Source organism: Papio anubis, chromosome 6 (assembly GCF_008728515.1).
Source record: "Papio anubis isolate 15944 chromosome 6, Panubis1.0, whole genome shotgun sequence".
NCBI classification, from domain to species: Eukaryota; Metazoa; Chordata; class Mammalia; order Primates; family Cercopithecidae; genus Papio; species Papio anubis.
In genome coordinates this window covers 42,584,151-42,611,332 of record NC_044981.1, presented here as the reverse complement: position 1 = coordinate 42,611,332, position 27,182 = coordinate 42,584,151, and the positions used below count along the sequence as shown (strand labels likewise).

The window sequence follows — 27,182 nt, the reverse complement described above, 5'->3', positions numbered from 1 at the left end:
TATAGGCGCGTGCCACTAAGCCCAGCTAATTTTTGCATTTTTAGCAGAGATGGAGTTTTGCCATGTTGGCCGGGGTGGTCTCCAACTCCTGACCTCAGGTGATCCACCTGCCTCGGCCCCCCAGAGTGCTAGGATTACAGGCGTGAGCCACCGCGCCCGGCAGGTTCGTTCATTTATGTGACCTGTTGGTTGCTGCAGGTGTCAGATTTTTAACATTTGAGGCCCCTGCAGTGCCACCTTTGGGGACCCCAGTTTGAAGCAGCTGATGAGACTCCTGCCAGCTCTGGCTCAGCCCCTCTAGAGGCACTCCACCATAGGGCACACCACACAGTTCTTTACAGGGAGAGACTTGTGTGCTTAGCATCCAGCACTGCCCATAAACACCAACTGTGGCCTCCAGTTATTGTGACAACTGCACATTTCTACATGCTCTCTATCACCTTTGGCTGAGAGCTACCCAATCCTTTGGTCCTGGGGAAGTGACTTCCACCCTTGCCAGTCTTTTCATGGGATAAAAACACAGAGACAGGGAAGCCAATGGCATGTGCTATTTATTAGAATAGTGTCCACAGGTGGGGAGGAAAAGAGAGAGGCTGTGCAAGGATGGGTGGTCAGCAGGGAGGTGTGAGCAGGACAGCAAGCATGGAGCGTAAGAAATGAGCTACAAGTCCCTTCCCTATTCTTGACCTCTCCAGCCAGGGGGATCCTGGGGAAGCATCACCTACTCTTTAGTCAAATATACTCTGAGAGCGAGCGATGGTGGGGGAAAGCCAGCCATCAGAAGCCTGGTTTGGGAAAAAAGAGAAAGGCTCTGAGCTCGGGGAGTGGGCACGGAGGTCCCACTGCTGCAGTAAACATGGCACCTGGGACCTGGGCACTGCCACCTGGAGCCCATTTCATCAGCAGAGACCGGAGAGCTGAGGGCTACAAGAAGCACCGCACCCTCCTGGGCTAGAACCTCACTGCTGCTGGTAGAGATGGCCAGGCTCCTGCAGACCTCTATCCCCACATGGTCATCTGCAGCCACTGTGGAGACAGGAAGCAGATCCCAGGGTGGGAAGAGGTGGGGGCAGGATGCTGGCCAGAGGACAGCAGAGTTGGGCGGGGGTGGGGTTGCGAGGCAGGCAGGCGCAATCCTGCAGATTCCTTCCCACCCCTTTCCAAGTACCTGTTCCAGGTTCAAGCAAATATGGCCAGTATTCTTGGGGTCCATGGTTAGAAAGAATGCTGTGTTACAGAGGAAGCGGGGGAGAGGGGCTGAGTGCTAAGTCAGTGTTCTGAAAGAACCACTCCCAACTAGGTAGGAAGGGGCAACACCAGCTGTTCCTGGCTGTTCCCCACATAAATCCCCTAGCCCAGTGGGGAATTAATGAGAGCAACTCACATAGCCTCACCAGGAGCCAGGCCCAGTTCTGAGTGCCTTCCATAGACTAACTGGTTTAACCTGCACCTCAATCCTTTGAGGGCAGCACTATTATTATCCACATTCTTTTTTTTTTTTTTTTTTGAGACGGAGTCTCGCGCTGTCGCCCAGGCTGGAGTGCAGTGGCCAGATCTCAGCTCACTGCAAGCTCCGCCTCCCGGGTTCACGCCATTCTCCGGCCTCAGCCTCCCGAGTAGCTGGGACTACAGGCGCTGCCACCTCGCCCGGCTATTTTTTGTATTTCTTAGTAGAGACGGGGTTTCACCGTGTTAGCCAGGATGGTCTCGATCTCCTGACCTCGTGATCCGCCCATCTCGGCCTCCCAAAGTGCTGGGATTACAGGCTTGAGCCACCGCGCCCGGCCTATTATCCACATTCTAAAGAGGAGGGAATGGAGGCACAGAAAGATTAAGTGACTTGCTCAAGTCACAGCTGCCAGCAAGTGGCGGAGCTGGGCTTTGAACCCATTTCACGTGTGCCTTGTAAGGGGGAGGGGCTCTGGAGCAGCACCCATCAGGGTGTATGGGAGAGGGCCCGCAGCCCCTGGCCTAGGCTGGGGTGTGGGTAGATGCCTAACTCACTGAACATGGTCTTTAGCCTCAGGAAACAGCTGATGAAGCTGTCAAAGTCTACGATCAAGTCATCATCTGCATACCTGGCCACCAGGACCTGCGTTACCTTGTTGTTCAGCTTGATGCCTGAGAGACAGAGAAGTGGGGAGGGGAAAAGTCCAGGCCTCTGGATGCTGCCATCCTCTTCCCTGCCCCAAGGCCCGCACCTGACCCTTGGCCACCTGCTTTCTCAATAGCCAACCGCATCTCATAGGAGTTCAAGGTGCCTGAATGGTCCTGGTCACACTCTCTGAAGATGTCCTGAATAGACAGACAGATGTGGTAGGGCCACGTGCATGGCATGGTGGTTGAAATAATGAAATACTGAGGCCAGGTGCAGTGGCTCACGCCTGTAATCCCAGCACTTTGAGAGGCCGAGGCAGGTGGATCATCTGAGGTCAGGAGGTCGAGACCAGCCTGGCCAACATGACGAAACCCCGTCTCTACTAAAGATACAAAAATTAGCTGGGTGTGGTGGTGCATGCCTATAATCCCAGCTAGTCAGGAGGCAGGAGGTGGAGGTTACAGTGAGCAGAGATCGAACCACTGCACTCCAGCCTGGGCGACTGAGTGAGATTCCGTCTCAAAAAAAAAAAAAAAAGAAAAGAAAAGAAAAATAAATACTTTAGGACAGTCGGCTCACAGCAGTGGCCTAAGACACCATGCCCCAACTCCAACCCTGGCCCACTCCTGATATGCCTATCATCTGGTGACCTAAGGGTTAATGCCAAGCATGGGTTGTCGGAAGCACTGGTGCCCTGCCCGGCGCTCTCTGTGTGCATCCTTCATGACTAGTTGATACCTGAGCTATACTTGTTATAAAATATTTTGACTGGGTAATATGCCACACTCCAACAGACCCTTTTCTAGTGTGTGTGTGTGTTTGTGTGTGTGTGTGTGGTGTTGTGTCTGTATGTGAGTGTGTATGTGTGTGTGTGAGTGTGGTGTGGGGGGGTGTGTGTGTGGTTAGGGCTCCGGTCCTAACTTCCCCTCATTAGTTCCATCTCTCCTAAGACCCTCTTTTCCTTACCCCTCGAGGCTGCCCTTTTAGTGCCCTTTACCGTCCATTTCTTGAGTTTTTTCCACAGGATCTTGAACTCTAGAAGCCCCAGCTTGCCAGAGTCATCTTTCTGGAAGGTGGTCAAGGACAGCAGAGAAGGGAGTGGAGAAGGCATCCCAGGGGACAGGGAAGCAGCAGGGCTTCCCGAGGGGACACACAAGCCCTGGGATTCCGGTACTGTAGCAGCCAGAAGAACTGGCATCTTCTGCTACCACAGAGCCTAATCCCCATCAGGGAGGAGGGCATGGCTGGCCTCTGGGCCAGGCTTGTAGGCAGGGGACAGGGCCAAGAGAGCACTGGACAGGAGGATACATCCATGAGGTTGATCATGCAGCGGCAAGCATCCAGGCCAAAGCCCTTGGTCTTGAAGCTTTTGACTGTGAGGAAGGGAGGGGGTAGAAAGGCGAGACAGGGTAAATGAGGTATCGTGGGGGGCACTGGGAGTGATCAAGAGGGGCACAAAATATGGGGGAGGGGTCGCGTGCAGCAGGAGCGGAAGACTCACATTTGATGGTCATCCTGTTGAGCAGCCTCTGGAGCTCGTGTGCCCCTATCTCCTTGCCCTAGGAAGGGGGACAGTGAACCCCACTTGGGTCCCTCCAGCCCCTCATCCCCCTCCCGTCAGCCCTCCGCCTGTGGCCTGCTCACCTCTCCTGCCACTATCTTAAACAAATGTAGGAAGTCCTGGTCCATGTCATCCTCAGAGACCTTTTCCTGGGGGCAAGGGAGCGGGAAAGGGACCTGGTCAGAAAACTTCCTTCACAGGCCTGGGAGCTTCCTTCCAACCCCCAGCCCTACAGCCTCCCCTCACCTCTTGGAGTTGCTCAGCATAGTTGACTTCATCCAATTCCCTGGGCAAAATCATTGAAAGCTCAAGAGTTACCGGGGGAGGGAGATGGGGATTTCAGCAGGGTGCTCTGGGGGTCATGTCATGTCTTTGAAGCAATATAGGGCAGCTCCATGGAAATCTGGGTTCTAGTTCTAGGTCTGGTTCTGCCACTAACTGGGACTTCACCTTTTCATGCCTCAGTTTCCCTGACTGTAAAATAGGGACAAAGTGAGGGAGGACCTGACAGCAGCTCCCTGAGCTTGATATCCTGCAGCTCTTGGGTGGCAGGCCTTGGAGCAGTGAGGTGCAGTCCCTTACCATGACTCGCTGTGCTTCTCGGTGAAGACACGAAGTAGGAAGTCGGCATCTCTGTGTGGCTCAAAGGTGGAGGGAATAATGATATACTCCCCCGGAGGCAGCCGGAGTTGGCTGCTCACCTCCCGTGAGTTGGCGAAGATCTCTGAGAAGCCATGGTCCTGATACTTCACGAAGAATTCCTTCTTCAAGGGGACATCCTGGATGTTCTGAAACTATATGCACTCTGGAGGTGGGTACAGGACTGGCACGGGAGGTTAGGGAGGGAGGGCCCCCCAAGGTGAACAGCCTGGCCGGGCAGGGTTGGAGGTAGGTGCCACCACCAACTGACCTGGCCTGGACACCACCTAAGTGGTCCGCAACTCCAATAGGGTCTCTTCCTTTCCCGACCCCTACCAGTCCCCAAGAGGGCTGGAATCCTAACCCAGTGACCCCCAGAGCCTCTCGCCAAATTCCACCCTTTGCCAATCCACTTGCAGCCAGGGGTGGGGTGGGTGTGTGTCCAGGAACAAGCCCCACATCTTTATCTTCTGTACCTCCTTTGGGACCTGGGAAGGGAAGAAAGAGGAGAGTCAGATCTCTAGGGTGGTAAAGGGCCTCAGGCCTTCAGAAGCCAAACGGGATGTGTATAGTGTGTGTCTGTGTCTGTGTGTGTGTGTTTTTGGAGGGGTATTAAGAGCCCTGGGACACGGGTGGTGGAGTGGGGCACGGGCTCTGACAGTTCAAAGGTCCTGGCATTAACAATCCCTCTGCTGTAGAGGTGGGAGGATTGCTTGAGCTGGAGGTCAAGGCTGCAGTGAGTCATGATCATGTCACTGCCCTCCAGCCTGGGCAACAGAGTGAGACCCTGTCTCCAAAAAAAAAAAAAAAAAAAAAAAAAAAAATCCTTCAGCTTTCGGTAGTAAAGTACAGTTTATATAAGGTAGATTTTTATCATTCCAGGTTAAGGGAAGGAAACAGAATCCCAAAGATGTGAAGTGATTTGTCCAACCTCAGATGGCTGAAAAGTGAAAGAGCTGGGATAAAAATCTAGGACAGTGTTTTGCTTTTCCGTGGAACACTCATATCCTGCAGGAAGTGAACAGAAGATTACTAAAATTGAGGATCGAGGACAAATAAGTTTGTAAAAATGTGAGTTAAACCAAGTTAAACAGGTTGCTGTATTGCAGAGGTGGCTTATCAGCACCTCAGTGTGCTTGTGTGCACCGGAGAGCTTGGGCTGGAGTCGTCTTTCCTGAGCTTTTCTAACCTTGACGATGTCTTTGGGACAGGGTCTCGCTCTGTGCCCAGGCTGAAGTGCAGTGGTGCGATCATGGCTCGCCGCAGCTTTGACCTCCTGGGCTCCAATGATCCTCTCACCTCAGCTTCTCGAGTAGTTGGGACCACAGGTGTGTGCTACCATGCCCGGCTAATTTTTTGTTGTTGTTGTTGAGACAGGCTCTTGCTGTGTTGCCCATGCTGGTGTTAAATTCCTTGGGCATCTTCCGAGTGATCCTCCCACCTCGGCCTCCCAAAGTGCTGGGATAACAGGCATGAGCCACCACCCCCAACAAAAATGTTATCCTGAAGCACCAGTCTGTTAACCTGGTGGACTAATGGCCCTAAGAGTAGGGCAAGGCTTGTGTCTGTTTTGCTCACTATTGAACCCCTGGAGACTGAACTGGGGCCTGGCATACAGTAGATGCTCCATATAACTTGCTTATAGAAGGGAAAGCAAGTGAACGAACAACATTCTTTTGGAGATTTGGAGAATTTTGAAAAGCATGGTTTGGCTTGGGAAATGCTTCTCAGGGCTTTCACTTGGCTCCTGGAATGAGTGCGGCTGGTGGAGCAGACAAGGGGGATGGATTGTCAGTGGGGGGCATGGATTGTCCGCAGGGGGCGGCGTGTGGAAAAGTCTCAGAGTGCCTGGGAATCAGGACACAGGCTTGGCCTCTGACCCTTGGATGTGTGAGCTTGGGCAAGTGACTTCATATCGCTGGTCCACAGGCTCCTTCTGCTTCCTTAAAGGTATTAGTAGTTAGTATTCCTGAGACCTTTGGAACAATGCCTGGCACAAAGGATAAAATCCATGAAGAGAAAACTGCTGGCTCTGGCTTGAAAAGCACAAAGCACCATTCAAGAGTCAGGGCTCAGCCTGGGCAACATAGTGAGACCCTATCTTACAAAAAATTAAAAAAAAAAAAAAAAAAACTAGCAGGACAATTGCCTGCAGTCCTAGCTAGTCAGGAGGCTGAGGTAGGAGGATTGCTTAAGCCTGGGAGGTCAGGGCTGCTGTGAGCTGTAATCACACCACTGCATTCCAACCTGGGCAACAGATTGAGACTCTGTCTTAAAAAAAAAAAAAAAAAGAAATCAGGGCTGTGAAGCCTGTTGGAGCCTGTTCCTCTCCCAGGCAGGAAGTGGCCCTGGGGAGAAAGGAGTGAGGCCAGGCGGCTGGGCGTGGTGGCTCACACTTGTAATTCCAACACTTTGGGAGGCCGAGGCAGGCAGAGTACCTGAGGTCACGAGTTCCAGACCAGGCTAGCCAACATGGTGAAACCCCATCTCTACTAAAAATACAAAAATTATCTGGGCATGGTGGTACATGCCTGTAATCCAGCTACTGGGAAGGCTGAGGCACGAGAATCACTTGAACTGGGGAGGCAGAGTTTGCAGTGAATGGAGATTGTGCCACTGCAATCTTTCTTTCCCTGCCCTCACCTGGGAAACAGAGTGAGACTCTGTCAAAAAAAAAAAAAAAAAAAAAAAGAAAGAGAGAAAGAGGGAAAGAGAGAAAGAAAGAAAGAAAAGAAAGGAAAGAAAGAAAGAAAGGAAAGAAAGGAAGCAAGAAAGCAAGAAAGTAAGAAAGCACGAAAGCAAGCAAACAAGAAAGGAGTGAGGCCAGGTGAGAGAGAGTGAGTGGCCGGGGGGACCAGCCAGGCACCCACCGAATACAGGACAAAGCCAATGGTCTGCAGCTGGGTTCCCTGCTGCCGTGCATGCCGCCAGTTCTTCTGCATCAGGGCCACCAGGCAGGTGCAGACCACAGCATCGTTCTCTGTGTCATCCTCTGGGTCATCTCCCTCAGGGAGAGAGATCTTAAACTGGGGGTTGGTCCAGAATGTGCCTGTGGCGGAAGCGGGTCAGCATGGTTATATGGGGGCTTCCCTTGGCCACGCCCTTTCCGGGTGGACCGAGCTTCCCCAGCCACACAGGAGTTGTCTCCTCCACAGGGGCTGTGAAATCTGACTAACCCCTGACCTCATGGACCCTGCCTCCGGTGACTTGTGCCCCAGGTCTGGTTTCATGATGAGCCATGGCCCATCCTTCACTCCCTGCACACCCCCTCCCCCCTCACCCCCTCACCCACCAGGGTGGTTCCTGCAGCCCCCTGCGGAGCTGCCTCTGCGCCAGCTGCCCTCATAGAAGGTGGTGTGCCAGTAGCTCTTGTAGTCCCCAGAGAGTGCATCAGGCGTGAGGTTGCAGATCTCCAGGAGCGTGAAGTTGTTCAGGAAATCTTGGTAGGACATCCTGTGGTGGGGTGGGGGTGGAGCCCATCAGCAGCACACTTGCATCCTCAGTTCCCTCTCCCTGAACCGCAACCCCTCAACAACCACCGGAGCCTCTGCATCCAAGGCGCAGAGAGGAGCGGAGCAGGGAGATGAAGGACCAGGGCCTGGGGCAGTGGTAGGAAGCCCACCCCAAGCCACACTGACCAGAACTCCCCGTCCTCCATCTTGTGCAGCAGCTGCATCTGAATGTCTGGGGCCACCTCTTCCCACTCGCTGGACCTGGAGCAGAGATGGGCGGTGGAAGGAGAGGGGCGGAAGTCACGTGGCACCTCCTTCCTCTCCAAGGGACTCCCTCTTCCCTGAATGCCTGCCTGCTGGGGTGCGGAGCTAGATGGAGAATCTAGAGGGAGGGGCTTTGCCCTGTTGTACAGGTTTTTCTCCCAGATGGGATACCAGTCGGTCCACCTAGCACTGCCTGCTGTATCCTCTGACCACCCCTGACCTGGATTGGGGGCACCTACCTGTCACTCCAAGCTCCATTCCACTCAATCCGGCCCCAGGGATTCCGGACCCGAATCAGTGTTTCCATTTTGCCTCTGTAGTGGACCTGGGTAGGCAGGGGTGGTTAAAGGTCAGAGTTATGGGGACAGGGAGACCTTCTCCTCCTTCTCAGGGTCCTCGGGGTAGGGCACATTTCTCAGGACTCACATCCTGAAGGCCAGTCACTGAGTAAGCGTGCCCTCTCACCAGCATCTTGTTGGTCATGGACTCCAGTTCACTGTCGCTGGTGACCTACAGAACAGAGAGGAAGGGAAGGTACGGAGGACCTGGACTGGGCACCCAAAGGAAGGGAGAGCTCTCCAGGTTAATTTTTTTAAACTAAACTTTTAAATTATTATCATTATTTTGAGGTAATTGTAGATTCACATGCAATTGTAAGAAATCATACAGAGAAATCCCATGTATCCCATTCTCAGGTTCCCCCAGTGGTGACATCTGGCAAAACTACAGTGAAATATCAAACCAGAATGTTTTAAAAATTGTTGTTATTATTATTTATTATTATTTGAGACAGAGCTTTGCTCTTGTTGCTCTTGGAGTGCAGTGGCGAGATCTCAACTCACTGCAACGTCTGCCTCGTAGGTTCAAGTGATTCTCCTGCCTCAGCCTCCCAAGTAGCTGGGATTACAGGCGCCTGCCAACACGCCTGGCTAATTTTTTGAGTTTTTAGTATGGATGGTGTTTCACCATGTTGGCCAGGCTGGTCTCGAACTCCTGACCTCAGGTGATCCACCCACCTCGGCTTCCCAAAGTGCTGGGATTACAAGTGTGAGCCACTGCACCCAGCTTTTTTATTATTATTATTATTATTATTATTTTTATTATTTTTATTTTTTTTTTTGAGACGGAGTCTCACTGTGTCTCCCAGGCTGGAGTGCAGTGGCGTGATCTCGGCTCACTGCAAGCTCCGCCTCCCGGGTTCACGCCATTCTCCCGCCTCAGCCTCCCAAGTAGCTGGGACTACAGGCGCCCGCCACCGTGCCCGGCTAATTTTTTGTATTTTTAGTAGAGACGGGGTTTCACCATGTTAGCCAGGATAGTCTCGATCTCCTGACCTCGTGATCCACCCGCCTCGGCCTCCCAAAGTGCTGGGATTACAGGCTTGAGCCACCGCGCCCGGCCTATTATTATTTTTGAGACAGGGTCTCACTGTGTCACCCAGGCTGGAGTGCAGTGGTGTGATCTCGGTTCACTGAAGCCTTGACCTCCTAGCCTCGAGCAAGCCTCTCATGTCAGCCTCCTGAGTAGCTGAGACTACAGCTAATTTTTGTATTTTTAGTAGAGATTGGGTCTTGCCATGTTGCCCAGGCTTGTCTCAAAATTCTGGGCTCAAGCAATCTGCCCACCTCAGCCTCCCAAAGTGCTGGGATTACAGGTGTGAGCCACTGTGCCCAGCCCAGAATGCTGATATGGATGCAATCCATAAACCTGATACAGATTTCCCCAGTTTTACAAGTGCTCACTTTTGTGTGCTCTATGCAATTCCATTACGTGTAGTTTCGTGTAGCCACCACCACAGTCAAGATATAGAACATTTCTATCACCACAAGCATCCCTTGAGTCACCCTTTTATAACCAAACCCATCTCTTTTCACGACTCCCCTTCCCTAAACCCTGGCAACCACTCGTCTCTTCTTAATTTCTATTATTTTGTCATTTCAAGAATGTCATTTAAGACCAGGCGCAGTGGCTCACGCCTATAATCCTAGCACTTTGGGAGGCCAAGGCGGGCAGATCACCTGAGGTGGGGAGTTCAAGACCAGTCTGGCCAACATGGTGAAACCCTGGCTCTACTAAAAATACAAAAATTAGCCAGGTGTGGTGGCAGGCTCCTATAATCGCAGCTACATGGGAGGGTGAGGGAGGAAAATCGCTTGAACCCAGGAGGTAGATGTTGCAGTGAGACGAGACCACACTGCTGCTCTCCAGCCTGGGCAACAGAGTGAGAATCTGTCTCAAAAAAAAAAAAAAAAGAATGTCATTTAAATGGAATCATGCAGTGTGTAACCTTTGGGGGTTGTCTTTTTTTTTTCTTTTCTCTCAGCTAATTATTATTATTATTGTTTTTGGTAGAGATGAGGTCTCACTATATTCCTTAGACTGGTCTCGAACTCCTGGGCTCAAGCAATTCTCCCACCTCAGCCTCCCAAAGTGTTGGAATTACAGGCGTGAGCCACTGCACCTGGCTGGGTTTGGTGTTTTTCATTCAGCATAATTCCCCTGAGATCTGTCCTAGTTTCTCTGAGTATCAGTAGTTTGTTCCTTTTTATTGCTGAGTAGTATTCCATGGTGTGTAATCAACACAGTTTGTTTAACCATTTACTCATTGAAGGACATCTAGGTTGTTTCCTGTTTGGGGGCTATGATGAATAAGGTTGCTGCAAACATTTGTGTACAAACATTTTTGGAGACATGTCTTCATTTCTCTGGGATAAATGCCAAGAATGCAGGGTCATATGTTGCACCCTGTGTTCATGTATTTTGTCGAGCAAATGTTGGTTGGGTGCCTACTGCATGCTGGGCTCCTTCCTAAGTTCCAGGGTCCAGCAGTGAATGAGACAAAGAAGGTCACTGCCCTCATGGAATGTGAGTACTATCCAGAGAAGATGGGCTATGAGTGAAAACATAGATAAGCAAGATAATTTCAGGTCACAATAAATGTTGGGGAGAAAGTAAAAACCAGATAGAAAGTAAAAAGGGCGGCCGGGCGCGGTGGCTCACGCCTGTAATCCCAGCACTTTGGGAGGCCGAGGCGGGCGGATCACAAGGTCAGGAGATCGAGACCACAGTGAAACCCCGTCTCTACTAAAAATACAAAAAATTAGCCGGGCGCGGTGGTGGGCGCCTGTAGTCCCAGCTACTCAGGAGGCTGAGGCAGGAGAATGGCGTGAACCCGGGAGGCGGAGCTTGCAGTGAGCCGAGATCGCGCCACTGCACTCCAGCCTGGGCGACAGCGCGAGACTCCGTCTCAAAAAAAAAAAAAAAAAAGAAAGTAAAAAGGGCTGGCCGGGCACCGTGGCTCCCGCCTGTAATCCCAGCACTATGGGAGGCCGAGGTGGGTGGATCACTTGAGGTCAGGAGTTCAAGACCAGCCTGGCTAACATGACGAAATTCCTTCTCTACTAAAAATACAAAAAATTAGGCAGGCTTGGTGGCATGGGCCTGTAATCCCAGCTACTTGGGAGGCTGAGGCAGGAGAATCACTTGAACCCAGGAGGTGGAGGTTGCAGTAAGCCAAGATCTTGCCACTGCACTCCAGCCTGGGAGACAGAATGAGACCCTGTCTCAAAAAAAAAAAAAAAAAAAAAAAGAAAAAGAAAAAAAGAAAAAAAAAAGAAAAGAAAAAGAAAGTAAATAGGGTGGGGACAGCGACTTTAGACAGGGAGGCAGGGAACGCTAGTCTGGGGAAAAGGCAGTTGAACTGAATGAGAAGGTGCTGGCCATGCAGATACTGGGGGAAGAGCCTTTTGGGTGACAGCAACAGCAGGTGCAAAGGCCCTGAGGTGGGACCATGCTTTGCTTACTTCAATGGAGCAACCCATGAGGGAGGATCGCTCCACCGCCTTCCTAAGGAGCCTGAGCAGGTTCTGAGGGGGCCTCTGGAGTCGGAAGCTCTGGGCCACGCCTCCTGTGAAGTCCTCAAAGCCCTCTATGGTACTGCCCCCTGACAGTGCTTCATAGGACCCACTCAGCCTGTGGGCACAGAGAAGGCACTGTTGGGCTCTAGGATGGAGGTGAGGGAAGGGAGGGATGTCCTGCCACCTCCTCCCCTCCCCCTGATTCCAGCTGCCCTGACAGAGGCAGCTTCCTCGGCTCCCAGCACTCACTTGGCATATGCCTTCTCCAGCAGGGCGCTCCAGAACTCACTGCGTTCGGTTGAGTGCACGAACACCAGCTTGTCATTCTTTGTGGGCAGCCGGTCGTCCACTACCACGTTCACCCACTGCCCAAACTGCCAAATCTGCGGGTAGCAACACACACCCCTTGCGTGGGAACCCTATCATCAAGCGCCTCCTAGTGGCCAGACCTGAAGACACGCCAGTGTCAGAGGCTCCACTCTCCTGAATCACTGAATAAATCACTGGATAGTGAGGGAAAGGCAACCCAAAGCCTGGACCTGGCTCCGCCTCCTCTCCAGCTTCTGCCACGAGGGGGAATTTGTCTACATGTAGCTCAGTTAAAGGGGCAGATTACAAAAATTATGTGACAAAGACTACCAGTGTCACACACACCCACACCCACACCCACAATGGAGAGGAAGAGAAGGAGAAGGGAGAAAGAGAGCCACAAATTGCTAACAACTATTTTCTTTTGGGACTTAAAAAATCAGCTTACATGGTTTCTTTGGTGGGCAGATATTTCTCTGATGATTAGCCGAAAACCCACCCTAATAAATGCTATTTTTCAAAAGGAAAAAAGGTAAACTTTTCCCCCCTCCGCTCCCCACAAAGCCATGGTGGCTCTCACACTGTCCTTCACCTGAAAATGGAAGATGCCAGCATAGTTTTTCTTGAAGCTCTGCCCCCTGGGCACCACGCGGTACAGCAGTTTGGGGCAGGTGGTAAGGGAGCCGATGGCAGCCAGCAGCCAGCAGTCCCCTGGAAAGACAGGCAGGGCTTTGCCACCCCTGAGCAACCCTTTATGTGTGGGTGGGCCTCAGAATCCAAGGCCTAGGGGAGCAGGAACTTGACCCTGTACCCCATTCCCACCCCCTGGCAGAGACGCACCCTCCCTCAACCCTCCCACTAAAGAGCGTTCAGGAAGAAGGCAAACAGGGAGAAACTGAAATCAGAGAGACTCTGGCGAGGTGAGTTTCTGTACATTTTCTTTTCTGAGACAGTGTCTTGCTATGTCACCCAGGCTGGAGTGCAGTAGCACGATCTCAGCTCACTGCAACCTCTGCCTCCCGGGTTTGAGCGACTCTGCTGTCTCAGCCTCCTAAGTAGCTGGGACCACAGGCGCCTGCCACCACACCTGGCTAATTTTTGCATATTTAGTAGAGATGGGGTTTCACCATGTTGGCCAAGCTGGTCTTGAACTCCTGGCCTCAAGAACTCCCGGCAAGTCTGCCAGCCTTGGCCTCCCAAAGTGTTGGGATTACAGACATGAGCCACAGTGCCTGACTGTACCTTTTCTATTATGTGAGAGCCACATGCTTTTGTTTTCTTGAGTTTGGGAAAGAGGTACTTTTGGCCTCAGGCTCTAGGAACCTATTTTTTTAAAGTAAATTTTTATATGTAAGCAGAGACAGAGTCTCACTATGCTGCCCAGGCTGGTCTTGAACTCCTGAGCTCAAGTAATCCTCCTGCCTTGGCCTCCCAAGGTGCTGGGATTACAGGTATGAGCCACTGCACCTGACCAGTAACCTGCTTTATTTGAGACAGAGCCAATACTCTCCACATTCTTCCAACAGATCCAGTCACCTTCCTGCACCCTGTGAGTACACTGGTGTGGCCACGAAGGTCCCAAGAGGCCTCTCCCTCATGTCACCCACATTATATTGGGGACCCAGGGCTTAGTATGTACCCCAGCAGGACCCCTGGAGCTAGGCATTGAAGTGGGTATGGGGCAGTGTCCCTGGCCTGAAGTTCAGCTAAAGGGAATCCTATGGGAGATGAGCACTACAGACCTCCATTGCCATCTGTCTCCTGGGCATCTCAGCCCTTGTTGGGTGGGGTCCAGGGGCAGGGTACTGGGCATCCTAGGCCAGGCTGAGGTTGAGGGACCAGAAAGTTTCTATGACTACCAATGGCCTCCTGGCTGCCTGGAGACAAGAATATCAAGGACGCTCCAATCCCCCTCACCGTTGGAGTGCCTGGGAGAAGTGAATTCCCTCCTTCTCCAGCACATTGTCCCTCCAGCCTACTGAGCCACAGCAGCCACAGCAGCGGCCCTGGGGTCTAAGGTCTCCTTGGTCTCTGCTCTGCCCACACCTTGCCAGTTTTTTCTGCCCCAAGGGCACAGAATTCGGTCTCAGAGAAAGCCCACCCTGGCTTTATCCCTAAAGACGCAACGAGGGATCTGGAGGAAATCCTTGAACAGGACCAGGCTTAGGGAGGAGGATCTACCCTGGGGCTTTCCATGGGAGCCTTGTGAGAGTGGGTTGAGTGGACCCCGTTGCCCTCCTATTTGATACCCCAGATTGATCAGGTTCTAGCACCTGTAGTGGTTTCCACAAATTCTTCGACCATCCTCCCTTCCAAAGGTAGAGCCTAATTCCTCTCCTCTCGAGTATGGACCAGATTCAGTGTTTGCTTCTGACAAATAGAGTATGCTGGAAGTGATGATGTGCAACTCCTAAGACTAGGTCAGAAAAGGCATTATGGCTTCCTCCTTGTCCTCTCCCTTAGATAACTCGCTTTGGAAGAGCAAGCTACCACTTTTTGTGGACACTCAAGCAGTCCTATGGAGAAGCCTATATGGCGAGGAACTGGGGCCTCCTGCCAACAGCCAGCAAGGACCTGAGAGTTCCTGCCATGTAAGTGCACCCTCCTAAGAGCAGACCCTCCAGCCCCAGGTAAGCCTTCAGATGATCACAGGTTGCAGATGTCTTGACTGCAGCCTCCTGGTAAACCCTGAACCAGACCCATCCAGTGATTCTGCTTCTGAATTTCTGACCCACAGAAACCGTGAGATAAGAATATTTGGTTTTTTTGTTTTGTTTTGTTTTGTTTTTGAGATGGAGTCTTGCTCTGTCGCCCAGACTGGAGTGCAATGCTGCGATCTCGGCTCACTGCAAGCTCCGCCTCCCGGGTTCACGCCATTCTCTTGCCTCCCGAGTAGCTGGGACTACAGGCGCCTGCCACCAGGCCCAGCTAATTTTTTTTATTTTTAGTAGAGACGAGGTTTCACCGTGTTAGCCAGGATGGTCTCGATCTCCTGACCTTGTGATCCGCCTGCCTCGGCCTCCCAAAGTGCTGGGATTAAAGGCGTGAGCCACTGCGCCCGGCTGTTTGTTTTTTTAAGTTGCTAAGTCCTAGGTAATTTATTATGTAGCCATAAATAACTGATATCCCCCCAGGACCCAGGCTGCAGCAGGCAGGGAGTGGCATCCAGACTCGGGAGGGGCAGAATGCATGGTGTTCTCACTGTCCTCTCCTCAGAAGGGGAGGGACAGGGAAACAGAAGCAGGCTGTCTGAACCTCAGGGCTCCCTGTTTTCCAGCTTCAAAAGACATCCTGGCACCCCTCCCCCAATCCCCTTCCCCAAGTGGAGACCAGCTTCCTGTGCCCCACTCACCGAGGATCCCCTGGCAGACATCTGTTGGAGAAATCCCATCCATGATGAACAGAGGGTTGTTTATGATATCCTGCAATGAAGGAATAAAGGTTTCAAGGGGGCCCAGGACGCCCCCTCCCCACCTTTCTCCCACCTTTGCTGGGGAATGATGCCCACCTTGAAGTTCCAGGGGAGCAGATATGAGGGGAGGGGAGAGGGTACAGGACCAACTTGGCATAGGTGCAGCCTGTGATAACAGAGGCTGGTGGGTGATTTCCTTAGGGTTACCTGGGAGGTTTGGCTTAAGCATATTCAGAACTGTCCCCAGCTCTGATGAAGGTGGGGCCTAGTGCCAGGCTCAGAATAGGGTGGTGGGGGGTTGAAGATTCTAAAAGTGATAGAGAGATCACTACAAACTCCCCTCCGTCCATGAGTCCATGCCTCCCTTCCAGTGCCCACCTTGGGCCGCTGCCAGCAGATGTTCTGCACATTTTTGGAGTTGGGGCCCAGGTCCTTGAAGCCCAGTGAGCTGGGTTCAGCAGGGAATAAGGGGTCCTCAAAGAGTTCCCCCTTTCTTAGACAGGCTGCTCGCAGCTCCTCAAAGCTCTGGTTACCAAAGTTGTGGGCATTGTGATGCTGGCCCACGCCGCTGGCCTTGAGCCGGCTGTAGTTTATGTGAGCCACCATTCCTGTATCAGTATAAGTGGGCTCTGTGTAAGAAAAAATGACAAATAACGCAATTAAAAAATGTAATAAGCTGGGCACAGTGGTTCATGCCTGTAATCTCAGCACTTTGGGAGGCTGAGGTGGGAGGATATCTTGAGCCCAGGAGTTTGAGACCAGCCTGGGCGACACGGTAAGATCTCATCTCTACAAAAAAATGTTTTTTAATTAGCTGGGCATGGTGGTGTGTGCCTGTAGTCCCAGCTACTCAAGAAGCTGAGATGGAAGGATCACCTGAGCCCTGGAGTTCGAGGCTGCGGGAGTTTGAGGCTGCAACGAGACGTGATGGCGCTCCAGTCTGGGTGACAGAGCAAGACCTTGTCTCTAAAAAAAATAAATAAATAGGCTGGGCGCGGTGGCTCAAGCCTGTAATCCCCGCACTTTGGGAGGCCAAGGTGGGCGGATCACGAGGTCAGGAGTTTGAGACCAGCCTGGCCAACATAGTGAAACCCCATGTCTACTAAAAATACAAGAATTAGCCGGGCATGGTGGCGGGTGCCTGTAATCTCAGCTACTCGGGAGGCTGAGGCAGGAGAATGGCTTGAACCCAGGAGGTGGAGGTTGCAGTGAGCCGAGATGGTGCCACTGAACTCCAATATGGGTTACAGAGTGAGGCTCCATCTCAAAAAACAAAACAAAACAAAACAAACAAACAAAAAACCCATATTGTGTGATTCTATTTATATAAAATGTCTATACAGAGAGACAGAACGTAGATTAGGGGTTGCCTGTTGCTTAAGGAGATGGGGGATTAGAAGTTGATGGCTAAAGGGTATGGGATTTCTTTGGGAGGATAATGAAAACAATCTAAAATTTGTTGTGGTGCTGGATGCATAACTCTGTGAATATACTAAAAGGCACTGAATTATACACTTTTTTTTTCCATTTTTTTTTTTTTTTAAGAGGCAGAGTCTCGCCATGTTGGCTGGTCTTGTACTCCCACCACACCCAACTGGAATTGTACTTTGGAATTATCCTTTGGTTTTTTTTGAAACAGAGTCTCACTCTGTAGGCCTGGCTGGAGTACAGCGGCTTGATCACAGCTCACTGCAGCCTTGACCTCCCGGGCTCAAATTATCTTCTCATCTCAGCCTCCTGAGTAGCTGGGACCACAGGTGTGTGCCACCATGCCTGTCTAATTTTTTAACTTCTAATTTTTGTAGAGACAGGATCTCACTATGTTGCCCAGACCAGTCTTGGACTCCTGGGCTCAAGCAATCTTCCAGTCTTGGCCTCCCAAAGTGCTAGGATTACTGGCATGAGCCACTGCACCCAGCCAAATGGTACACTTTAAATGGGTGAACTGTAGGGTATTTGAATTGTCTCTCAATAAAGCTGTTTTTTTAAAAAATGGCCTCCAGACCATCTTAACAGATGCTGCTTTTTTTTTTTTTTTTTTTTTTAATTTTTTTTTGAGACGGAGTCTCAGTCTGTTGCTCAGGCTGGAGTTCAGTGGCACGATCTTGGCTCACTGCAACCTCCACCTCCCAGGTTCAAGTGATTCTTCTGCCTCAGCCTCCTGAGTAGCTGGGATTACAGGCGCCCACAACTACATCTGGCTAATTTTGTATTTTTAGTAGAGATAGGGTTTCACCATGTTAGCCAGGCTGGTCTCGAACTCCTGAACTCAGGTGATCCACCCGCCTCAGCCTCCCAAAGTGCTAGGATTACAGTCATGAGCCACCACGCCCGGCCTAGACTCCACTCTTTTAAGGAGAGTGGAAATAATGGAGTGTAGAGAGTGGAGGGCAGAGGGAAGGGGCTGCTGGGGGTGGGCTGGGTCAGGTAATGACTGAGTGGGTGGCACTGGGTGAGTGTCAGGGTAAGAGTTGAGTCAGGCTGGCTGATGGATCCCGGGCCTGCCAGGTGGCTTGGGACTCTGGACACCCTGCCCACACCTTCTCCCCCAGGGGGACTGCGAACCGCCAACATCCCTTCCTGAGGGTAGCCTCCCCTCCCCGCACCGCCCTCCCCACACAACACAACTGACTTCCCCCATCAGCAGGCCCAGGGGAAGAGAAGAGAGTGAAGGAGGAGGAAGAAAAAAGGGAGGCCACAGAGCCACGACTGAGTCTGCAGTCCTACCCGCATATGAGCTCCGAGGCTTCTCCTGTGATCCATCCAGGCTCTCTGCTGACTCTGGAAGACTCGGCCCTAGAATAAGAAAGAGAGTGGGAGGAGGGGAGGAAGGCTGTGGTCTAAAGTTAAACAGAGCCCAGCTGGGGCTGGGGTATAGGAAGATTTTAGAATGAGGAAAAGAACTAGGTTGGGGTGCAGCTACAGGGAGGGCAGCAGGGTTCTGGGGTTCTTTACAGGTGAGACCCTGATTGAACCCACAGAAGGGCGAGACCCCAGAGGCAAGAGCAGGAGGTCTCAGTTATTCCTCCTCCCCTGAGTAACAGAACCAGGAGACTAGTTATAACAGCAGAGCTGACAGCACTGAGCACCTTCTCTGTACCAGGCACACCAGCCCTACAAGGGGGTACATGCAATACCCTGATTACTGGAAAAGGGAGCAGAGGCCCAGAGCCTAAGCAGCTTGCCCAAGGTCACAGTGAGGGTTGGGTGTGGGATGAAGTCCGTACTGCAGACCCTCGACCGAGCTTGCAACCTTCACCCTATGCTGAGCCCCCTGAGGGGAAGTGTTTCTCCTCAGTTGAAAGCTGGCAGAACCCGCCCCATCTCTGTTACAAAGGCATCCACGGACGATTTGTTGCTGAACTTATCCCCCTTCCTCTTGCCACTGCCCCAAGCAAACCCCTTCTCCTGTTCCACACGAGTACCTCCTTGGGATTTCCTCAGGTCCTATGATGACCCCCCTGTTCTGGTTCCCCAAGATCTCAACACACTGCATCCCACATCAAAACAGTCATTGAGTCCTTCAATGACTAAGAATCCCCTCCTAGGACCCTAATTTCTCATTGCTACCATCACTGGCCGAGGCCAGGGCCTTCAGACAACCCCCAGACCTCAAATGGCCTCTTGTCTCCTAAAGACCCTCTCCAATTCATCACATATGTTGCCCCCACCACACACCACACCAACTCCCTTTGAATGAGGTTTTGAACCCTTTACTTCCTCCGGAAACTTTCAGGATATCGCTTTGCCAGGAGAATAAGGCCAGCCCCCAGAGCCCTCTCCAACCCTGGGCCCACCACTCCCAGTACAAACCCATCCCTTTGACCCCTCTTGAGTGTTCCAGACTTGGGGAGACCCTGCCTGGCCAAGCAGCTCTCCTGAGCTCTGCGTCCCAGGAGAGACAGTCCCTCCAGCAGTCTCCTCAACCTAGTCCTCCCCTTCCCTCCACCTAGCCAGAGACCTGGGGATCTTCCCAGACCCTGTCACTATGCCCCTTATCTACTGCACCCTCTTAGCATCTCTCCTGTCCTCCCCCGCACAGCCCGTGATAGGGGCTGCCCCTGTGCAGAGCCACATCGAGTGCAGTAAGTGAGGACTGGAAGTCAAGCATCCCCTCACAGGGAGGCCTCCCAAAACATCACTTTATCTCCTCATGCCTCGGCTTCTCCACCTGGGGGATGGATGATATTCTAAAGTGTTTGCATTTGTTTCTGACACAAAGCTCACTCAAGAAGTTAACCTTAAATAGCAAAAATCTAGGCCAGAAGAATGATTCCCTAACTGGCCCCTTTCTTCTAACATCCTCCTCCCCAACTAGTTCTCCACAGTGTTAGCTAAGATTTTGAAAATGCGAACCTGGGGCGGCACGGTGGCTCACCCCTGTAATCCCAGCACTTTGGGAGGCTGAGGCAGATGGATCACTTAAGGCTAGGAGTTCAAGACCAGCCTGGCCAACATGGTGAAACCTCATGTCTACTAAAAATACAAAATTATTAGCTGGGTGTGGTGGTGCACACCTGTGGTCCCAGCTACTCCGGTGGCTGAGGTAGGAGGTGGCTTGAACCTGGGAGGTGGAGGTTGCAGTGAGTTGAGGGAGCGCCACTGCAGTCCAGCCTGGGTGGCAGAGTGAGACTGTCTCAAAAAATAAAAATAAAATAAAATAAAATGCAAACCTGATTATAGATACTGCACCCCCTGCCCAATACTTTAGATGTGTTTCCCTTGTTAGCATGACAAACCCAAACCAGGCTGCCACCTGCCATCTGGCCCCATGCCTTTCTGCACAGGCTACCCTCATTCCTCTTGCCGTCCTTGTGCCTCTGTCTGCAATCATTCCTGATCCCATGCCCACAATGGGTCCACTGGGAAAAAGTCCTGTCCAGCCTCCCAGTGCCTGCTTGATGCTGCCTCCTCTGTGAAGCCTCCCTGGTGGTGTCCGCACAGAACTTGGGGCTGCGCTATCTTCCTACACTTTTGTTAGGACACCCATCACTACCTGCCTTCCCTGAGTTGACTTGTCTGCCTCCTCTGTGAGGCTGTGAGCTCTCAAGAGGAGAGGGTGAGGCCACCTTGTATACTACTCAGTTTCAAAATGCTGGCTCAAAAATGTTTGCAATGAATGAATGGATGCCTTGCTTAGTATTGTGGTTAATTTTTCATAGATGTTTTCTCTCTCCCACCCCTCCCCTACTCCCTATCCTGCAGCAACCCCAATATACAATATATTTTGTTTATTGTTTACCTCCCCCATGAGTGAAAGCCTGTGAGGGCAGGGATTTTTGTCTGTTTTGTTTGCTGCTGTATCCCTGCTGCTGTATTGAGTACATAGTAAGTGTTCAATATAGATATACTTTTTTGAGACAGAGTCTCACTCTGTTCCCCAGGCTGCAGGGCAGTGGCAGTTACGGCTCACTGCAACCTCAAACTCCTGAGTACGGCTCACTGCAACCTCAAACTCCTGAGCTCAAGCAATCCTCCCTCCTCAGCCTCACGAGACCAGCAAGGGGGAACATAGTGAGACTTCTGTGCCTACAAAATAAAAATTAAAAAAAATTAACTGGGCATGGTAGCATGTGCCTGAGGTCCCAGCTCCTTGGGAGACCGAGGTGGGAGGATCACTTGAGGCTGGGAGTTGGAAGCTGCAGTGAGCCCTAATTCTTCCTGTGGGGAAAAGAAAGAGAGATCAGCCTGTTACTGTGTCTATATAGAAAGAAGTAGACATAAGAGACTCCATTTTGTTCTTTATTTGAGATGCTGTTAATCTGTGACCCTACCCCCAACCTTGTCCTTGCAAGAGACATGTGCTGCGGTGACACAAGGTTTAATGGATTTTGGGCTGTGCAGGATGTGTCTTTGTTAAACAAGTGCCTGAAGGCAGCTTGCTGGTTAAAAGTCATCACCATTCTCTTAATTTCAACTACCCAGGGACACGTACACGGCCAAAGGTCGCAGGGACCTCTGCCTAGGAAAGCTAGGTATTGTCCAAGGTTTCTCCCCATGTGAGAGGCTAAAATAATGCTGCTAAAAGGTTTATGGAGATGTTTGCATATGCATCTCAAGGCACAGCATTTTCCTTTAAACTTATTCATGTCACAGAGGTTTTTGTTCATATGTCTTACTGCCAATTTCCTCCCTACAATGATCCTATTGTCCTGCCACTCCCTTATCTTTAAGATGGTAAAGATAATTATCAATAAATATTAAGGGAACTCAGAGACCGGTGCCGGCATGGGTCCTCTGTATGCTGAGCGCCGGTCCCCTGGGCCCACTTTTTCTTTCTCTATACTTTGTCTCTGTGTCTCATTTCTTTTCTTGTCTCTCAGGCCACCCCTTCACTTCCACTGTGCTCCAGCCTGGGTGACAAAGTGAGACCCCCATCTCCAAAACAAACAAACAAAAAATAATAAGGTTGAGGAGACTCAGGATCCTGAATTTTGCTTCTCCATAGAGCCTTTGGCTTGTGATGAGAAGATATTAGGAATCCTGCCTCAGTTATGAGTAGTGAGCACTTATATAGCATTTCTAAAAATAATAATAGCTAGCAGCATTTGAGGGCTCACTACAATAGAGCCTTTGGCTTGTGATGAGAAGATATTAGGAATCCTGCCTCAGTTATGAGTAGTGAGCCCTTATATAGCATTTCTAAAAATAATAGTTAGCAGCGCTTGAGGGCTCACTACATGCCTGGCACTATTCTAAACACCCTACATGCATTAGCTGATTGAATCCTCACAACAACCCCACTGGTTAGGCTTACTATTATAACTTCCCTGCTGTAGACAGAGAAACTGAGATAGAGAGAGGCTGAACTTCCTCAGACTCGGTGGGCATTACAGTCAGGGCAGGCTGCTCTATGCTCTCAACCTCCCAGCTGCCTTGCTGGGAGGTTGCCACAGTGAGGGGCCACGGCTGTGCTGGAGAAGGATGAGTGAGTCAGCTGGCCTCGGTGCGTCCCCTTCGTCCACTGTACTGCAACTTGTGTGTGGTCTTTGTGAAGTCACCTCCCCTGTGTGGAGCAGCTGACAGGGGGTGTTGACGATGGATAAAGGTGTTGGAAAAGGGGTGGCTTGTCCCTTTTTAGCAGAGCTAATGCCTTGGGCTGCACTGGAGCCAGAGTGTCAGCTGTGTGACCTTAGGCGAGTTGTTTGACCTCCCTGAGCCTTGGTTTCCTCACCTGTGTATAGAGGCTGCTACATTCTACATGGCAGGGTGTTTCAGGGTGGAAGAATGCAACATGTGTGAAAAAGACTGGGGTTTAGTAGATGCTCAGGAAACATTAGTCTCCTTCTCCCCACTGACCTGGCTGGTCAACTGGTATTTGCTGAGCTCCTTCTAGGATCACATGGCCTGTGCTCTGTGTCACATATGTGTCCCTCCATCATAGGATTTAATGATACTAGTGATATTACTCCAATATTGGAGTCATGTGTGTGCTTGTCTGTCTTTGCCACTGGTTTGAGCTCCTGAGAGCAAACCCTAACTCATGTTAGGCATGTTTTATGGAGCATTTATTCTGGGCTGGCACTGAGGGGTCGAGGTGAATGCACCCCCAACGTGGAGCGTGGAGAAGACCCTCCCATGCGATTCCTCCGCAGGTTCAGCTCCAAGGGCCACGGAGACAGAAGAAGGGGCAGGAAAAGAGGCCACCAGGTTGAGGGGATCATCAGGGAGGTTCTGCGGGAGAGTGACTATCCCCCTTTCCCTGCTCTAAGCACATCCCGTTCTCCTGAGGGTGGGGTGCACTTTGACTTCCTGGTTCTGGAAGCATCAGGTCTGGGAAGCAGGGAAGCGGGTGGGTAGAGCCAGAGTCTGGGAGTTCTCCCCATTCTTTTCTCCCTCCATTTTCCTCAAACCGTCTCTTCTAACCCAAGCTCTCTGGGATTATTTTAGAAATGGTAACGGAAGCCCCCTCACCCCCTCAGGCTATGATTACAGGTGTGTGTGTGTGTGTGTGTGTGTGTGTGTGTGTGTCTTTATTCAAAGAGACCGTGAGGGGGGCTGAGGGGGATAAACAGTGGAGCCCCCTTCAGATGAAGAGGGTTCCGAGGGAAGGGTGGAAAGCAGTCCCGAGAGGGGAGAGCTGAACACTTCTGTTTCAGCCCCAATCCATATTTGTGAACCTGGCAGATCAGGATGACTATTCCCATCTGACCTGGGTGGAAGCCAGGGCCTCCCAGAGAGTTTGAGTCAGAGGTTCTCAACCCGGGGTGATGATGGCCCCCAGGGAACAGGTGGCAATGTCTAGAGGCAGTGTTGGCTGTCATAACTGGGGCAGGTCTCGGGGAGCTACTGGCATCTAGTAAGTCGAGGCCAGGGATGCTGCTGGGTGCCCCTCAGTGTAGAGGAAAGCCTCCATGATAAAGAATTTTCCAGTTCAAAATGTCAAGAGAGCTGGGGTTGACAAACCTGGGTTGAGCCAATCATCTAAGGCCATTCACACGATAAGGCAAACCACTCCATGCCCTTCCACCGTGCAGTCACTCCAGGCAGCCGCTACCCTGGCTGCTCCGAGGACTGAGGGTGTTGAGCTCTCCTGGGGGCCTGGAAGGACCAGGGAAGATGCTGTTGTTTGAGAAGACTGAAAGAACATCAGAGGGCAGGCCAAGGCATTTCAGGTTCCATCTCACCTCCCTTGTCTCATTTCCCCAGAGCCCTCTGTCCCCTAGTCACCACCCAGCCCAACAAACCATTTCTCACTGTCTGGCCCCCAAACCCTGCTTCGAAGCTGCATACCCAGTCCCCAGGGTGTGAGGTCATTACTCAGCTCTGACTTGCAGGAAGGACTGACACACCTATCCACACCACCACAGTTGTCATGGAAAATGTCTTTAGGCCGGGCACTGTGGCTCACACCTGTAATCCCAGCACTTTGGGAGGCCAAGGCGGGTGGATCACCTGAAGTCAGGCATTCAAGACCAGCCTGGCCAACATGGTGAAACGCCGTCTCTGCTAAAAACATAAAAATCAGCTGGGTGTGGTGGCACGTGCCTGTAGTCCCAGCTACTCAGGAGGCTGAGATAGGAGAATCGCTTGAACCTGGGAGGTGGAGGTTGCAATGAGCCAACGTTGGGCCACTGCACTCCAGCCTGGGCAATAGAGTGAGACTCTATCTAAAAACAAAACAAAACAAAACAAAACAACAACAACAACAAAAACAAAAGAAAACATCTTTTTAGAGAGGGCAAAAGATCCAAGCTGTCACATGGGCTAGGATCATGAGCAGGCTGAGACAGACAGACCAAGGCTGCCTGTGGGAAGCAGACAGATGGCCAGAGCAACACAGTAGCTCCCCTTATCCCTAGGGGTACTTCCAACACCCCCAGTGGACACCTGAAACTGTGGGTGGTACCAAACCCTGTATATATCTTTTTTATTTTTTTATTTTTTAAATTTTTTGAGACGGAGTCTTGCTCTGTCGCCCAGGCTAGAGTTCAGTGGCGCGATCTCGGCTCACTGCAAGCTCCGCCTCCCGGGTTCACGCCATTCTCCTGCCTCAGCCTCCCAAGTAGGTGGGACTACAGGCGCCCACCACCACGCCTGGCTAATTTTTTTTTTTTTGTATTTTTAGTAGAGACAGTGTTGCACTGTATTAGCCAGGATGGTCTCGATCTCCTGAGCTTGTGATCCGCCCCCCTCGGCCTCCCAAAGTGCTGGGATTACAGGCGTGAGCCACCGCGCTCGGTTCCAAAACCCTGTATATATCAATACTATGTCTTTCCTTTATGTACATACCTATGATAAAGTTTAGTTTATAAATTAGGCATAGTTAACATAAGCAGTTAACCATAACAAGTAATAAAATAGAGCAAATAACAACAATATAATATCAGTAATGTGAATGTGGTCTCTCTCAAAATATCTTAATGTTTTCAGATTGCAGTTGACGGTGGGTAACTGAAACTGCGAAGCGTGGAACGTAGGGGCTGCCGCATAAGGCACGAACGGACAGGAAGCTTTCTGCTGCAGCTGCACGTCCTATCTCCTCCATCAGACTGAGAACCTGTAGATCGGTTTTAACTAAATCTATTTTATTTTACTGACCAAAAAAGTATATATCTGTTGTGTATGACATGGTGTTTTAAAATATTTATTCATTGTGGAATGGCTCAGTTGAGCTAATTAATATCAGGATTACTGCACACACTTGTTATTTGTTTGTGGTGAGAACACTTACAATCTACTGTCAGTGATTTTCTTTTTTAAATTTGAGATGGAGTCTCACTCTGTCACCCAGGCTGGGGTGCAGTGGCACGATCTTGGCTCACTGCAACCTCCACTTACCGGGTTCAAGAGATTCTCCTGCCTCTGCCTCCTGAGTAGCTGAGATTATAGGCGCCCACCACCACACCTGGCTAATTTTTGTATTTTAGTAGAGACAGGGTTTCACCATGTGGACCAGGCTGGTCTTGAACTCCTGACCTCAGATGATCCACCTGCCTTGGCCTCCCAAAGTGCCAGGATTACAGGTGTGAACCACTGTGCCTGGCCTCTCTCAGTGATTTTCTAAGTGCAATACATTGTTATTAGGGGACTGTAGATTTAAGGACAGTTTGATTTCCGGTGCTGGGAAAAAACTAAGATGTTGTCTCAGTGAACTTTAAAAAAAATAATTAATTAATTAATTATATTTTGAGATGAGGTCTTGCTATGCTGACCAGGCTGGTCTTGAACTCCTGGGCTTAAGCTCAGGGCACTTCTGAAGAACAAGGACTGGGTTTGGGGTCACCTGCTAGGCCTAAACTTCCTAGGGTCAGGTAAACAGGGAGGGCCTGAGAAGCTGGGAGGCTGGGTCTAGGGGCCTATGGTCTCACGGTGCCCTAGGCTGAGGGTGAGGTATAGGGCTGAGCTTCTGCTGGCCAAGGCTGGCTGCCCTCTGTGCACCCCAGCCCCATAGGAACAACTCAGTTCTGCCCAGCCACCCGCTTCCCCTCAGCTCACTCTTCCCCATCTCCTGGAGTCTGGTCCCAGGCTTGCCTCAGGTAGTCCTGCCCCTGCCACCCTGAGGATCTCATCTTCCTGGGCTGAGGGACCTGCTTTTCTAGGCTTAGGAGAGGTTTTCTCTGTTCCCTAAAGTTTTCTTCTCTACTTGGGCTTTTTCACACAAACCCTTTTCCGCAGCAGCCATGACAGCAGGACGGCCAGTCCCTCTCCTCTCCCCAACTCTAACTGTCAGTGGAGAGGAGAAAGAGCTCCTGCCCGGCCTACCACCCAGTCTGACCACCAGTGGCCTATCCTTCCCCAAACAGTCTGAGGAAGAGGCCCAGGTCCTGTCCTTAGGGAGCATCCAGTCTGATGGAAGAGTCACTGTCTGTACCCTAAAGGGGCACCCAGTTTGATGGGAGACACAACTCCTTCCCTGGGGGGAGACTAGCCTGCAGGAGGTACAGGAGTGGGGTAAGGCCCCATGAGTGCCTACCTGGGGAGGACAGCATGCTGGTGGCTAGCTCGGTGCTTGACAGTTGAAGGTTCTGGTGGGAGGGGGAAAAGAGGCCCTCCCCCTAGAACTCTCTCACTGCAGTGGGATTCCTAGGTCAGCAGCCCGTTTAACAGCTGCCTTCCCTTTTCTCCTTCTCAGTAACCTAGCCCCTTA

At 51.3% G+C, this 27,182-nt stretch overlaps 1 protein-coding gene across 6 annotated transcripts; it reads right to left on the bottom strand.

Annotated features, from left to right (window-relative positions):
• Nucleotides 1–532: 532 nt before the first annotated feature.
• On the bottom strand, nucleotides 533–27,080 carry CAPN11 (calpain 11). 6 transcript variants are annotated; one of them, XM_003897661.4, is made up of 23 exons: nucleotides 27,009–27,079; nucleotides 18,320–18,388; nucleotides 15,971–16,221; nucleotides 15,533–15,602; nucleotides 12,773–12,891; nucleotides 12,121–12,254; nucleotides 11,818–11,986; nucleotides 8,441–8,524; nucleotides 8,254–8,339; nucleotides 7,937–8,011; nucleotides 7,591–7,751; nucleotides 7,169–7,347; nucleotides 4,775–4,786; nucleotides 4,242–4,453; nucleotides 3,906–3,945; nucleotides 3,743–3,808; nucleotides 3,600–3,657; nucleotides 3,407–3,471; nucleotides 3,096–3,164; nucleotides 2,217–2,295; nucleotides 2,005–2,121; nucleotides 1,169–1,227; nucleotides 533–1,026 (listed from the first exon to the last, which is right to left on the bottom strand). In XM_003897661.4, the coding sequence occupies exons 1-23, from the start codon at nucleotides 27,022–27,024 to the stop codon at nucleotides 1,000–1,002; spliced, it is 2,217 nt and encodes a 738-aa protein (XP_003897710.3). In that variant the 5' UTR covers nucleotides 27,025–27,079; the 3' UTR covers nucleotides 533–999. The 6 variants fall into 6 exon arrangements, with proteins under 6 accessions (XP_003897710.3, XP_031522962.1, XP_031522961.1 ...); XM_031667102.1 differs by having other exon boundaries at nucleotides 2,079–2,121; XM_031667101.1 differs by lacking the exon at nucleotides 1,169–1,227.
• Between the last annotated feature and the right edge of the window lie 102 nt (nucleotides 27,081–27,182).